A 17,223-nucleotide genomic window follows, 5' to 3' on the forward strand; every position below is an offset into this window, starting at 1 on the left:
TCTATTTTTACTTGACCACAGTTACATGAAAAAAAACATTTCCATTTCTTTGAAACGACTTGTGATTTCATCTCGAAAAGTAAAATGGCTTTAACTAGCTGCTTTGTACTTAGTGGTCATCAGTCAGAGGGCGTTAACCCCCCAGTCAGAGGGCGTTAAAGCCCCGTGTCCTAAACAACCTGGGAATAAAGGATTATCAGAATAACAGTCGTTGATGTTAAGTTCATGTTTTAAGTATCCCTATACTTCTGTTACTATGGTGATATCACTGAGTCAAGAGTGCGCCTGCGCAGGGAGTCGGTTCGTTGATGGACCTAGCCTGGAGTGTAATGGCTACCTTGTAGTGTGTTCATACGGTATAGTAAACTTTGTTAAACTGGAACCTTGTCGTTGTGTCATTGAGTTAACAGTTGATAATCCGGTAATAATCTGTGAAATAAATGTCTAAACTCACGGTCTTTGTCGAACTTGGGTAACGTTGCTCCGCTGGCAGCCATCTCAGGATCCACCGTCTCCAAAAATATAGTCCAGGGATTCTCATTGTCGCTCAAGTCTATCATCTGGGGAGAACACACACACAGGGTTAAACACACACACACACACACACACACACACACAGGGTTAAACACACACACACAGGGTTAAACACACACACACACACACACACACACACACACACACACACAGGGTTAAACACACACACACACAGGGTTAAACACACACAGGGTTAAACACACACAGTGTTAAACACACACACACACACACACACACAGGGTTAAACACACACACACACAGGGTTAAACACACACAGGGTTAAACACACACAGGGTTAAACACACACACACACACACACACACACACACACACACACACACACACAGGGTTAAACACACACACACACACAGGGTTAAACACACACAGGGTTAAACACACACAGGGTTAAACACACACACACACACACAGGGTTAAACACACACACACACACACAGGGTTAAACACACACAGGGTTAAACACACACAGGGTTAAACACACACAGGGTTAAACACACACAGGGTTAAACACACACACACACACAGGGTTAAACACACACAGGGTTAAACACACACACACACAAACCACATCTACACACACCAGTCCCTCTACTGTCTTCCAAGAGACTACAGGACAGTTTCCAGGTCAACCTGGTGGTTGTGTTACTCACAGACTTGCTGCAGTCGGCCTCGTAGTCCAGCATGGCAGGTCTCTTGGTGCCGTTGCTCCGGGCCTGCATGGGCCACAGCCTCATCTGGTCCTGTGGGAAACCCTGCAACACATCAATACACACGGTCAGACTGGGGATACACACAAGCATAGTTCCTCTCCAGGTTTCTTACTTTGGCGTCCTCCAGGAGAAGTATAACAGTGGTCGAACAGCAGGTTAAAGGGTAACGGAGGAGAGGACAGACAGACAGACAGGCAGACAGAGACAGAGACAGACAGACAGTCTCACCATGGTCTGGGAGAGATTCTGGACAAGAGGAGAGGACAAAGACAGACAGACAGGCAGACAGAGACAGAGACAGACAGAGACAGACAGACAGTCTCACCATGGTCTGGGAGAGATTCTGGACAAGAGGAGAGGACAAAGACAGACAGACAGGCAGACAGACAGAGACAGAGAGAGTCTCACCATGGTCTGGGAGAGATTCTGGACAAACTCCTGCAGCGTGGAGCTCTTCAGGACCTTGAACACAGTGTACTTCACCTTCTCCTCGTCATACATGTCATTACCCTGGTGACCACAGAACTGGTCCTCTGTCACAATCTGGGAGAGAGAGAGGAGGAGAAAGAGAGAGCGGAGGAGAGAGGAGGAGAGAGGGAGGAGAGAGAGAGAGGGGGAGACAGAGGGAGGGGGAAGAGACATAGAGAGAGAGAGAGAGAGAGAGAGAGGGCGAGACAGAGGGAGGGGGAAGAGACATGGAGAGAGAGAGAGAGAAGTGATTCATAACACCAACATTCTCCAAAAGCTGTTGTATTATTATCTGGACCTGTGACGGGGGGGGGGGGGGAGCTCCACGCCTTACCTGGACCTGCATGTAGAGATGGGCCTCCTGCCGCTCCTTCCTCTTCTGAGCCTCAACCCTCTTCTCCTCCTGAAGCCGCTCCACCAGCTGCTGGGGGATGTCCACGTCGTTTACCGCCAGCAGCACCTCACCTGGGAGGAGACGGGTAAACACAGGGTTATCTAACCATACCTCCCCCGAAGCGTTGACTACCATGTGCTACAAAAAGGTAGTATAAGGCTTCATAGCATTGACTTAGTGAGTTATAAGGCTTCATAGAGTTATAAAAGTCATGATCCTGACTTAAGCTACTGAGTTGTAAAGCAGCGTAAGGTGACTTACTGAGTTTGGACTCGCGGATGTACACCAGCATGTAAGCGTTGGTGCAGTGACGTACTGATAGGTCGTCGTCATGGCCACCGTAGTTGTGTTCAATAGCTTCCTCCTTGGTGCACCGTGACACCACGTCATCATCAAACTTACACCACTGGAGGAAGAGGAGAGAGGGAGAGACAGAGAGGAGACGGGAACGGAGAGGAAGAGACAGAGAGGAGACAGGAACGGAGAGGGAGAGACAGAGGAGACAGGAACGGAGAGGGAGAGACAGAGAGGAGACGGGAACGGAGAGGGAGAGACAGAGAGGAGACGGGAACGGAGAGGGAGGGAGAGACAGAGAGGAGACGGGAACGGAGCGTGAGAGACAGAGAGGAGACGGGAACGGAGCGTGAGAGACAGAGAGGAGATGGGAACGGAGAGGGAGAGAGAGAGGAGACGGGAACGGAGAGGGAGAGACAGAGAGGAGACGGGAACGGAGCGTGAGAGACAGAGAGGAGACGGGAACGGAGCGTGAGAGACAGAGAGGAGACGGGAACGGAGAGGGAGAGACAGAGAGGAGACAAGAACGGTGAGGGAGAGACAGAGAGGAGACGGGAACGGAGCGTGAGAGACAGAGAGGAGACGGGAACGGAGAGGGAAATAGAGGAGACGGGAACGGAGAGGGAAATAGAGAGGAGACGGGAACGGAGAGGGAGAGAAGACGGGTACGGAGAGGGAGAGAGAGAGGAGACGGGTACGGAGAGGGAGAGAGAGAGGAGACGGGTACGGAGAGGGAGAGAGAGAGGAGACGGGTACGGAGAGGGAGAGAGAGAGGAGACGGGTACGGTGAGGGAGACAGGAACAGATGTACCTTATTAAGAAAACAGTTTATGTATCGTCATTGTATCATTTATCAGGACACACATGAGCAGAGTGTTGGCTGCATATTGACATGATTCCCCCATTACTATGTTAATAACCTGATAAAACACCTTTCAGGTTGACAACACAACCGTAGTTCTTACGCCCCATTAATGATCAAATATACTACTGCATTTAACTGATTGGTGTGTTGGGGGACTCACGATGGGTTCCTTGACGCTGACTTTCCCGTCTCCTTTGGGGTTGAGGTAGACAACGTAGTGTCCTCCGTGGTTGTCGCCGCTGTGCACCAGCACGGCGTGCAGGATGTAGTTGGCCGGGTCCTTAGAGTCAGTCTTCTGGAGGAACTCATCCAGGGGAAGCTGCTCCGGAAACTCAAACCTGGGAGGGGTAGGAGAGACACAGAGAGGGGGCCGAGAGGAAGAGGGGGCCGAGAGGAAGAGGGGGCCGAGAGGAAGAGGGGGCCGAGAGGAAGAGGGGCCGAGAGGAAGAGGGGCCGAGAGGAAGAGGGGGCCGAGAGGAAGAGGGGGCCGAGAGGAAGAGGGGGCCGAGAGGAAGAGGGGCCGAGAGGAAGAGGGGGCCGAGAGGAAGAGGGGGCCGAGAGGAAGAGGGGGCCGAGAGGAAGAGGGGCCGAGAGGAAGAGGGGCCGAGAGGAAGAGGGGCCGAGAGGTAGAGGGGGCGAGAGGTAGAGGGGGCAAGAGGTAAAGGGGGCAAGAGGTAGAGGGGGCAAGAGGTAGAGGGGGCAAGAAGTAGAGGGGGCGAGAGGAAGAAAGGTGTTTTTGTGATCAGTATTATCGTGTCCATGTTCTTCCTGTGTTATAGCTTCAATGTGAGCTCCATTCAGGACATCAGACAGGTGCTGTGTTACCCCAGCGGGGCTTTGACCTACACGGGGGGTTAAGTTACCATGACCTACACGGGGGGTTACGTTACCATGACCTACACGGGGGGTTACGTTACCATGACCTACACTGGGGGTTAAGTTACCATGACCTACACTGGGGGTTACGTTACCATGACCTACACGGGGGGTTACGTTACCATGACCTACACTGGGGGTTAAGTTACCATGACCTACACTGGGGGTTAAGTTACCATGACCTACACTGGGGGTTAAGTTACCATGACCTCCACGGGGGGGGGGGGGGTTAAGTTACCATGACCTACACTGGGGGGTTAAGCTACCATGACCTACACTGGGGGGTTAAGTTACCATGACCTACACTGGGGGGTTAAGTTACCATGACCTACACGGGGGGGGTTAAGTTACCATGACCTACACGGGGGGGGTTAAGTTACCATGACCTACACGGGGGGGGGTTAAGTTACCATGACCTACACGGGGGGGGGGGTTAAGTTACCATGACCTACACAGGGGGGGGGTTAAGTTACCATGACCTACACGGGGGGGGGGGGGGGGGGGTTAAGTTACCATGACCTACACTGGGGGGTTAAGTTACCATGACCTGCACTGGGGGGTTAAGTTACCATGACCTGCACTGGGGGTTAAGTTACCATGACCTACACTGGGGGGTTAAGTTACCATGACCTACACTGAGGGGTTAAGTTACCATGACCTACACTGAGGGGTTAAGTTACCATGACCTACACTGAGGGGTTAAGTTACCATGACCTACACTGAGGGGTTAAGTTACCATGACCTACACTGAGGGGTTAAGTTACCATGACCTACACTGAGGGGTTAAGTTACCATGACCTACACTGAGGGGTTAAGTTACCATGACCTACACTGAGGGGTTAAGTTACCATGACCTACACTGAGGGGTTAAGTTACCATGACCTACACTGAGGGGTTAAGTTACCATGACCTACACTGAGGGGTTAAGTTACCATGACCTACACTGAGGGGTTAAGTTACCATGACCTACACTGGGGGTTACGTTACCATGACCTACACTGGGGGGTTAAGTTACCATGACCTACACTGAGGGGTTAAGTTACCATGACCTACACTGAGGGGTTAAGTTACCATGACCTACACTGAGGGGTTAAGTTACCATGACCTACACTGAGGGGTTAAGTTACCATGACCTACACTGAGGGGTTAAGTTACCATGACCTACACTGAGGGGTTAAGTTACCATGACCTACACTGAGGGGTTAAGTTACCATGACCTACACTGAGGGGTTAAGTTACCATGACCTACACTGGGGGGTTAAGTTACCATGACCTACACTGGGGGGTTAAGTTACCATGACCTACACTGGGGGTTAAGTTACCATGACCTACACTGAGGGGTTAAGTTACCATGACCTACACGGGGGGGTTAAGTTACCATGACCTACACTGGGGGTTAAGTTACCATGACCTACACTGCGGGTTACGTTACCATGACCTACACTGGGGGGTTAAGTTACCATGACCTACACTGAGGGGTTAAGTTACCATGACCTACACTGGGGGGTTAAGTTACCATGACCTACACTGGGGGGTTAAGTTACCATGACCTACACGGGGGGGTTAAGTTACCATGACCTACACTGGGGGGGTTAAGTTACCATGACCTACACTGGGGGGTACAAAAAAAACCATTATGAACACCTGTTCTTTCCATGTCAGACTGACCAGGTGAATCCAGGTGAAAGATATGATCCCTTATTGATGTCACTTGTTAAATCCACTTCAATCAGTGTAGATGAAGGGGAGGAGACGGGTTAAAGAAGGATTTTTAAACCTTGAGACAATTGAGACATGGATTGTCTATGTGTTGCCCATTCAGAGGGTGAATGGGCAAGACAAAAGATGAAGTGCCTTTGAACAGGGTAGGGTAGTAGGTGCCTTTGAACAGGGTAGGGTAGTAGGTGCCAGACAGACTGGTTTGTGTCAAGAACTGTAACGCTGCTGGGATTTTCACGCTCAACAGATTCCTGTGTGTGTCATGAATGGTCCACCACCCAAAGGACATCCAGCCAACTGGACACCACTGTGGGAAGCATTGGAGTCAATATGGGCCAGCATCCCTGTGGAACGCTTTCAACACCTTGTAGAGTCCAATGCCCTGACGAACAGACTGTTCTGAGGGCAAAATAGGGCCAACTCAATATTAGGAATGTGTTCTTAACTTTTGGTATAGTCAGTGTACCTGTGGAATCCACATGTTAAGACAGGTGTGTGTGTGTCGGTGTGTGTGTGCCCAATGTGTACGTTACCTGTCGTTGATCTTGATGTTTTGGTCGGTCTGAGGGTCGTACATGAACCTCATCAGCTGCAGGTGCAGTATGGGAGGGAAAGTCAGGAACTTCACCCCCTTCTCCGCTTCCTGAAAACACACACATGGCCGGTAAGTCTACTGACTCATCATCCACGTGTCCTACCCTCAGTAGATTATACAGGACCAGAGAGTACGTGTAGATTATACAGGACCAGAGAGTACGTGTAGATTATACAGGACCAGAGAGTACGTGTAGATTATACAGGACCAGAGAGTACGTGTAGATTATACAGGACCAGAGAGTACGTGTAGATTATACAGGACCAGAGACTATGTGTAGATTATACAGGACCAGAGAGTACGTGTAGATTATACAGGACCAGAGACTATGTGTAGATTATACAGGACCAGAGAGTACGTGTAGATTATACAGGACCAGAGAGTATGTGTAGATTATACAGGACCAGAGAGTATGTGTAGATTATACAGGACCAGAGAGTATGTGTAGATTATACAGGACCAGAGAGTATGTGTAGATTATACAGGACCAGAGAGTATGTGTAGATTATACAGAGAGTACGTGTAGATTATACAGGACCAGAGAGAGTACGTGTAGATTATACAGGACCAGAGACTATGTGTAGATTATACAGGACCAGAGAGTACGTGTAGATTATACAGGACCAGAGAGTACGTGTAGATTATACAGGACCAGAGAGTATGTGTAGATTATACAGGACCAGAGAGTACGTGTAGATTATACAGGACCAGAGAGAGTACGTGTAGATTATACAGGACCAGAGAGAGTACGTGTAGATTATACAGGACCAGAGAGTATGTGTAGATTATACAGGACCAGAGAGTATGTGTAGATTATACAGGACCAGAGAGTATGTGTAGATTATACAGGACCAGAGAGTATGTGTAGATTATACAGGACCAGAGAGTATGTGTAGATTATACAGGACCAGAGAGTATGTGTAGATTATACAGGACCAGAGAGTACGTGTAGATTATACAGAGAGTACGTGTAGATTATACAGGACCAGAGAGAGTACGTGTAGATTATACAGGACCAGAGAGTACGTGTAGATTATACAGGACCAGAGAGTACGTGTAGATTATACAGGACCAGAGAGTACGTGTAGATTATACAGGACCAGAGAGTACGTGTAGATTATACAGGACCAGAGAGTACGTGTAGATTATACAGGACCAGAGAGAGTACGTGTAGATTATACAGGACCAGAGATGTTCAACTAACTGACCCTTCTCTGGTCCAAACAATTGATTTTGACCAACAAATCCGTCCTAAGAATTTTGAAATCCCGTTGCAGCCCTCAAAACCAAAAATGATTGCCCACCTGTTCTACAGCCTCACCTATAGGCCATGTTCATAAAGCACATTTACACCCATCATTAACTCTATATAAACCCATTATGAATATGTTATGTAGCCTGAGTGTTTATAAAGCATCTATAAATCCTGTACACACCCTTTATAAAGCCTGAACAAGGCCACCCGTAGTCATATAAAGCATATTTTAACCATACATAAGGCCTTTATAAAGCCTGAACAAGGCCACCCGTAGTCATATAAAGCATCTGTTAACCATAGATAAGGCCTTTATAAAGCCTGAACAAGGCCACCCGTAGTCTTATAAAGCATCTTTTGACCATACATAAGGCCATTATAAAGCCTGAATAAGGCCTCACCTGTAGGCCGTGTTCTCCTGCGTCGTATTTGTTGTCTCCGTCGAGCTGCTCCACAGCGACGTAGTCCTTAAAGGACTCAAAGACTAGAGGGAAGAGAAACACTGAGCTATATACACACACACAGTTACACACACACACATAGCTACACAGTCACCAACTCAGTAGCCTTGTGGTTAGAGTGTCTGCCCTGAGAGTGAATGGTTGGGAGTTCCCTCCCCGTCCGAGTCATACCAGAGACTGTACAACTGCCATCTGAAGCATCTCTGCTTGGCACTGAGCATTAAGGACACTGGGAGTAAAGGCCTTCTGCATGGCCAAATCTCGATAAACCCTTAACACTAGAACAGCCTGTCCTTTCAGCCTATCAGTACACGCTAGAGGACGTTGCCGGGCATCCCCTTTAGCATCAGATGCATATCAACCTGCAAGGTGCATAAACATGCTTGATAAATATGGAATTAAACATGTGTAAATTATTAAATTGCATTAAATAATATTCATGGAAATATCAAGGATGTGAACACTTGTATTTATTTTACATCTGTACACCGTGAGTGTTGCTTTACCAATCGCCATCACTGAGTATGTTGGTATGTTGTTTTGTGCAGAGGGGGGGGCAGCTCCCACCTTTGTGTGTTCACTGTTCCTAGCAGGCTAGTCTTCTTTGTGTGTCCACTGTTCCTAGCAGGCTAGTCTTCTTTGTGTGTTCACTGTTCCTAGCAGGCTAGTCTTCTTTGTGTGTTCACTGTTCCTAGCAGGCTAGTCTTCTTTGTGTGTTCACTGATCCTAGCAGGCTAGTCTTCTTTGTGTGTTCACTGATCCTAGCAGGCTAGTCTTCTTTGTGTGTTCACTGATCCTAGCAGGCTAGTCTTCTTTGTGTGTTCACTGTTCCTAGCAGGCTAGTCTTCTTTGTGTGTTCACTGATCCTAGCAGGCTAGTCTTCTTTGTGTGTTCACTGATCCTAGCAGGCTAGTCTTCTTTGTGTGTTCACTGTTCCTAGCAGGCTAGTCTTCTTTGTGTGTTCACTGTTCCTAGCAGGCTAGTCTTCTTTGTGTGTTCACTGTTCCTAGCAGGCTAGTCTTCTTTGTGTGTTCACTGATCCTAGCAGGCTAGTCTTCTTTGTGTGTTCACTGATCCTAGCAGGCTAGTCTTCTTTGTGTGTTCACTGATCCTAGCAGGCTAGTCTTCTTTGTGTGTTCACTGTTCCTAGCAGGCTAGTCTTCTTTGTGTGTTCACTGTTCCTAGCAGGCTAGTCTTCTTTGTGTGTTCACTGTTCCTAGCAGGCTAGTCTTCTTTGTGTGTTCACTGTTCCTAGCAGGCTAGTCTTCTTTGTGTGTTCACTGTTCCTAGCAGGCTAGTCTTCTTTGTGTGTTCACTGTTCCTAGCAGGCTAGTCTTCTTTGTGTGTTCACTGTTCCTAGCAGGCTAGTCTTCTTTGCAATCAACTTGTCTGACAGGGAAATTGACGTTTAGAAGTTGTCCATGGTCACATTTCTGCCTCTGCCCATGTTAAGGCTCCACGAGTCTCTAAACCACACTGTCAAACAGTCGCTCACCCGCTGGCCTGGTTTTCACCCGCTGGCCTGGTTTCAACTGTCCCTAGATAGGGAAAGTCATTGAGCAAGTACTTGGTTTGGATATCAGCGGCTAACCAAAACTAAAGTCACATGTTCCATTATCAGCTTCTATCTGGTTTCTATTGGCCATTCAGCCACTGGTGATATTTTAATGTTATGTTTATTATGTTACTAGTTTTTTGCTTATAGTACCCAGAACAATGCTGCCTCACTAGTGGTCATGAGCTGAATGAATGGACAGCAAGGATATTGTTGGAAAAACACTTTTTATATATATAAATTGTAGAATTGCATGTAATTGTAAAAAAAAAATCAAACTTGAACATTTGTCTACACCACCAAGATGGGGGGCCTCTAAATGTCTCTAAAATCCAGCCATGCCGACTGCACCCACCACATAAGCCCCTTTTCAAAGCAGAAAACCCCCTGTAAAAGGACGGAGACTAGAGCAACATGACAGACATCCAGTAACCCAGAGAAGGAAAGGGATTCAACATGACAGACATCCAGTAACCCAGAGAAGGAAAGGGATTCAACATGACAGACATCCAGTAACCCAGAGAAGGAAAGGGATTGATACTCACTGTTTTTCTTTCCTTTGATACTGAGCTGGATGTCGTAGTAATCCTCTATCCGCTCTGACCGGTAGTCAACGTGCTTACACTGGATATAGGACTGGAGAGAGAGAACACAGTTACACTGGATATAGGACTGGAGAGAGATACAACATAGTTACACTGGATATAGGACTGGAGAGAGATACAACATAGTTACACTGGATATAGGACTGGAGAGAGAGAACACAGTTACACTGGATATAGGACTGGAGAGAGAGAACATAGTTACACTGGATATAGGACTGGAGAGAGAGAACACAGTTACACTGGATATAGGACTGGAGAGAGAGAACAAAGTTACACTGGATATAGGACTGGAGAGAGAGAACACAGTTACACTGGATATAGGACTGGAGAGAGAGAACACAGTTACACTGGATATAGGACTGGAGAGAGAGAACACAGTTACACTGGATATAGGACTGGAGAGAAACAACACACAGTTACACTGGATATAGGACTGGAGAGAGAGGACATAGTTACACTGGATATAGGACTGGAGAGAGAGAACACAGTTACACTGGATATAGGACTGGAGAGAAACAACACACAGTTACACTGGATATAGGACTGGAGAGAGAGGACATAGTTACACTGGATATAGGACTGGAGAGAGATACAACATAGTTACACTGGATATAGGACTGGAGAGAGATACAACATAGTTACACTGGATATAGGACTGGAGAGAGATACAACATAGTTACACTGGATATAGGACTGGAGAGAGATACAACATAGTTACACTGGATATAGGACTGGAGAGAGATACAACATAGTTACACTGGATATAGGACTGGAGAGAGAGACAACATAGTTACACTGGATATAGGACTGGAGAGAGATACAACATAGTTACACTGGATATAGGACTGGAGAGAGATACAACATAGTTACACTGGATATAGGACTGGAGAGAGATACAACATAGTTACACTGGATATAGGACTGGAGAGAGATACAACATAGTTACACTGGATATAGGACTGGAGAGAGATACAACATAGTTACACTGGATATAGGACTGGAGAGAGAGAGATACAACATAGTTACACTGGATATAGGACTGGAGAGAGATACAACATAGTTACACTGGATATAGGACTGGAGAGAGATACAACATAGTTACACTGGATATAGGACTGGAGAGAGATACAACATAGTTACACTGGATATAGGACTGGAGAGAGATACAACATAGTTACACTGGATATAGGACTGGAGAGAGATACAACATAGTTACACTGGATATAGGACTGGAGAGAGAGGACACAGTTACACTGGATATAGGACTGGAGAGAGAGAACATAGTTACACTGGATATAGGACTGGAGCGATACAATACACAGTTACACTGGATATAGGACTGGAGAGAGAGAACACAGTTACACTGGATATAGGACTGGAGAGAGAGAACACAGTTACACTGGATATAGGACTGGAGAGAGAGAACACAGTTACACTGGATATAGGACTGGAGAGAGAGGACATAGTTACACTGGATATAGGACTGGAGAGAGATACAACATAGTTACACTGGATATAGGACTGGAGAGAGATACAACATAGTTACACTGGATATAGGACTGGAGAGAGATACAACATAGTTACACTGGATATAGGACTGGAGAGAGATACAACATAGTTACACTGGATATAGGACTGGAGAGAGAGGACATAGTTACACTGGATATAGGACTGGAGCGATACAATACACAGTTACACTGGATATAGGACTGGAGAGAGATAACATAGTTACACTGGATATAGGACTGGAGCGATACAATACACAGTTACACTGGATATAGGACTGGAGAGAGAGAACACAGTTACACTGGATATAGGACTGGAGAGAGAGAACACAGTTACACTGGATATAGGACTGGAGAGAGAGAACACAGTTACACTGGATATAGGACTGGAGAGAGAGAACACAGTTACACTGGATATAGGACTGGAGAGAGAGAGACACCACACAGTTACACTGGATATAGGACTGGAGAGAGAGAACACAGTTACACTGGATATAGGACTGGAGAGAGATACAACATAGTTACACTGGATATAGGACTGGAGAGAGATACAACATAGTTACACTGGATATAGGACTGGAGAGAGAGACAACATAGTTACACTGGATATAGGACTGGAGAGAGAGAGAGACAACACAGTTACACTGGATATAGGACTGGAGAGAGATACAACATAGTTACACTGGATATAGGACTGGAGAGAGATACAACATAGTTACACTGGATATAGGACTGGAGAGAGATACAACATAGTTACACTGGATATAGGACTGGAGAGAGAACATAGTTACACTGGATATAGGACTGGAGAGAGATACAACATAGTTACACTGGATATAGGACTGGAGAGAGAGAGAGAGAACATAGTTACACTGGATATAGGACTGGAGAGAGAGAGAACATAGTTACACTGGATATAGGACTGGAGAGAGAGAACATAGTTACACTGGATATAGGACTGGAGAGAGATACAACATAGTTACACTGGATATAGGACTGGAGAGAGAGAACATAGTTACACTGGATATAGGACTGGAGAGAGATACAACATAGTTACACTGGATATAGGACTGGAGAGAGAGAGACACCACACAGTTACACTGGATATAGGACTGGAGAGAGAGAACACAGTTACACTGGATATAGGACTGGAGAGAGAGAGACACCACACAGTTACACTGGATATAGGACTGGAGAGAGAGAACACAGTTACACTGGATATAGGACTGGAGAGAGATACAACATAGTTACACTGGATATAGGACTGGAGAGAGATACAACATAGTTACACTGGATATAGGACTGGAGAGAGAGACAACATAGTTACACTGGATATAGGACTGGAGAGAGAGAGAGACAACATAGTTACACTGGATATAGGACTGGAGAGAGAGAGAGAACATAGTTACACTGGATATAGGACTGGAGAGAGATACAACATAGTTACACTGGATATAGGACTGGAGAGAGAGAGACACCACACAGTTACACTGGATATAGGACTGGAGAGAGAGAACACAGTTACACTGGATATAGGACTGGAGAGAGATACAACATAGTTACACTGGATATAGGACTGGAGAGAGATACAACATAGTTACACTGGATATAGGACTGGAGAGAGATACAACATAGTTACACTGGATATAGGACTGGAGAGAGAGAACATAGTTACACTGGATATAGGACTGGAGAGAGAGAACATAGTTACACTGGATATAGGACTGGAGAGAGAGAACATAGTTACACTGGATATAGGACTGGAGAGAGAGAACATAGTTACACTGGATATAGGACTGGAGAGAGAGAACATAGTTACACTGGATATAGGACTGGAGAGAGAGAACATAGTTACACTGGATATAGGACTGGAGAGAGAGAACATAGTTACACTGGATATAGGACTGGAGAGAGAGAACATAGTTACACTGGATATAGGACTGGAGAGAGAGAGAGAACATAGTTACACTGGATATAGGACTGGAGAGAGAGAGACAACACAGTTACACTGGATATAGGACTGGAGAGAGATACAACATAGTTACACTGGATATAGGACTGGAGAGAGAACATAGTTACACTGGATATAGGACTGGAGAGAGATACAACATAGTTACACTGGATATAGGACTGGAGAGAGAGAGAGAGAACATAGTTACACTGGATATAGGACTGGAGAGAGAGAGAACATAGTTACACTGGATATAGGACTGGAGAGAGAGAACATAGTTACACTGGATATAGGACTGGAGAGAGATACAACATAGTTACACTGGATATAGGACTGGAGAGAGAGAACATAGTTACACTGGATATAGGACTGGAGAGAGATACAACATAGTTACACTGGATATAGGACTGGAGAGAGAGAGACACCACACAGTTACACTGGATATAGGACTGGAGAGAGAGAACACAGTTACACTGGATATAGGACTGGAGAGAGAGAGACACCACACAGTTACACTGGATATAGGACTGGAGAGAGAGAACACAGTTACACTGGATATAGGACTGGAGAGAGATACAACATAGTTACACTGGATATAGGACTGGAGAGAGATACAACATAGTTACACTGGATATAGGACTGGAGAGAGAGACAACATAGTTACACTGGATATAGGACTGGAGAGAGAGAGAGAACATAGTTACACTGGATATAGGACTGGAGAGAGATACAACATAGTTACACTGGATATAGGACTGGAGAGAGAGAGACACCACACAGTTACACTGGATATAGGACTGGAGAGAGAGAACACAGTTACACTGGATATAGGACTGGAGAGAGATACAACATAGTTACACTGGATATAGGACTGGAGAGAGATACAACATAGTTACACTGGATATAGGACTGGAGAGAGATACAACATAGTTACACTGGATATAGGACTGGAGAGAGAGAACATAGTTACACTGGATATAGGACTGGAGAGAGAGAACATAGTTACACTGGATATAGGACTGGAGAGAGAGAACATAGTTACACTGGATATAGGACTGGAGAGAGAGAACATAGTTACACTGGATATAGGACTGGAGAGAGAGAACATAGTTACACTGGATATAGGACTGGAGAGAGAGAACATAGTTACACTGGATATAGGACTGGAGAGAGATACAACATAGTTACACTGGATATAGGACTGGAGAGAGAGAACATAGTTACACTGGATATAGGACTGGAGAGAGATACAACATAGTTACACTGGATATAGGACTGGAGAGAGAGAGACACCACACAGTTACACTGGATATAGGACTGGAGAGAGAGAACACAGTTACACTGGATATAGGACTGGAGAGAGAGAGACACCACACAGTTACACTGGATATAGGACTGGAGAGAGAGAACACAGTTACACTGGATATAGGACTGGAGAGAGATACAACATAGTTACACTGGATATAGGACTGGAGAGAGATACAACATAGTTACACTGGATATAGGACTGGAGAGAGAGACAACATAGTTACACTGGATATAGGACTGGAGAGAGAGAGAGACAACATAGTTACACTGGATATAGGACTGGAGAGAGAGAGAGACAACATAGTTACACTGGATATAGGACTGGAGAGAGAGAGAGAACATAGTTACACTGGATATAGGACTGGAGAGAGATACAACATAGTTACACTGGATATAGGACTGGAGAGAGAGAGACACCACACAGTTACACTGGATATAGGACTGGAGAGAGAGAACACAGTTACACTGGATATAGGACTGGAGAGAGATACAACATAGTTACACTGGATATAGGACTGGAGAGAGATACAACATAGTTACACTGGATATAGGACTGGAGAGAGATACAACATAGTTACACTGGATATAGGACTGGAGAGAGAGAACATAGTTACACTGGATATAGGACTGGAGAGAGAGAACACAGTTACACTGGATATAGGACTGGAGAGAGAGAACATAGTTACACTGGATATAGGACTGGAGAGAGAGAACATAGTTACACTGGATATAGGACTGGAGAGAGAGAACATAGTTACACTGGATATAGGACTGGAGAGAGAGAACATAGTTACACTGGATATAGGACTGGAGAGAGAGAACATAGTTACACTGGATATAGGACTGGAGAGAGAGAACATAGTTACACTGGATATAGGACTGGAGAGAGAGAACATAGTTACACTGGATATAGGACTGGAGAGAGAGAACATAGTTACACTGGATATAGGACTGGAGAGAGAGAGAGAACATAGTTACACTGGATATAGGACTGGAGAGAGAGAGAACATAGTTACACTGGATATAGGACTGGAAAGAGAGAGAACATAGTTACACTGGATATAGGACTGGAGAGAGATACAACATAGTTACACTGGATATAGGACTGGAGAGAGAGAACATAGTTACACTGGATATAGGACTGGAGAGAGAGAGAGAGAACATAGTTACACTGGATATAGGACTGGAAAGAGAGAGAACATAGTTACACTGGATATAGGACTGGAGAGAGAGAACACAGTTACACTGGATATAGGACTGGAGAGAGAGAACACAGTTACACTGGATATAGGACTGGAGAGAGAGAACACAGTTACACTGGATATAGGACTGGAGAGAGAGAACACAGTTACACTGGATATAGGACTGGAGAGAGAGAACACAGTTACACTGGATATAGGACTGGAGAGAGATACAACATAGTTACACTGGATATAGGACTGGAGAGAGAGAACATAGTTACACTGGATATAGGACTGGAAATAGAGAGAGAACATAGTTACACTGGATATAGGACTGGAAAGAGAGAGAACATAGTTACACTGGATATAGGACTGGAGAGAGAGAACATAGTTACACTGGATATAGGACTGGAGAGAGAGAGAGAACATAGTTACACTGGATATAGGACTGGAGAGAGAGAGAGAACATAGTTACACTGGATATAGGACTGGAGAGAGAGAGAACATAGTTACACTGGATATAGGACTGGAGAGAGAGAGAACATAGTTACACTGGATATAGGACTGGAGAGAGAGAGAACATAGTTACACTGGATATAGGACTGGAGAGAGAGAGAACATAGTTACACTGGATATAGGACTGGAGAGAGATACAACATAGTTACACTGGATATAGGACTGGAAAGAGAGAGAACATAGTTACACTGGATATAGGACTGGAAAGAGAGAGAACATAGTTACACTGGATATAGGACTGGAGAGAGATACAACATAGTTACACTGGATATAGGACTGGAGAGAGATACAACATAGTTACACTGGATATAGGACTGGAGAGAGAGAACACAATTACACTGGATATAGGACTGGAGAGAGAGAACATAGTTACACTGGATATAGGACTGGAGAGAGATACAACATAGTTACAC

At 45.6% G+C, this 17,223-nt stretch overlaps 1 protein-coding gene across 2 annotated transcripts in view; it reads right to left on the reverse strand.

The window, feature by feature from the left end:
• Window positions 1-454: 454 nt before the first annotated feature.
• The window catches only part of usp7 (ubiquitin specific peptidase 7 (herpes virus-associated)), a gene marked incomplete at its 3' end in the record, with an annotated part of 39,731 nt that continues 22,962 nt past the window's right edge, over window positions 455-17,223 (reverse strand). For both annotated transcript variants that reach the window (XM_055897619.1, XM_055897610.1), the window contains 9 exon segments: window positions 455-560; window positions 1,203-1,304; window positions 1,671-1,805; window positions 2,065-2,195; window positions 2,386-2,530; window positions 3,444-3,621; window positions 6,412-6,521; window positions 8,130-8,212; window positions 10,290-10,380. In XM_055897619.1, coding sequence (XP_055753594.1) covers window positions 455-560; window positions 1,203-1,304; window positions 1,671-1,805; window positions 2,065-2,195; window positions 2,386-2,530; window positions 3,444-3,621; window positions 6,412-6,521; window positions 8,130-8,212; window positions 10,290-10,380 — 1,081 coding nt within the window.

The sequence above is a fragment of the Salvelinus fontinalis genome, chromosome 2 (assembly GCF_029448725.1).
Source record: "Salvelinus fontinalis isolate EN_2023a chromosome 2, ASM2944872v1, whole genome shotgun sequence".
In the NCBI taxonomy this organism is placed as follows: domain Eukaryota; kingdom Metazoa; phylum Chordata; class Actinopteri; order Salmoniformes; family Salmonidae; genus Salvelinus; species Salvelinus fontinalis.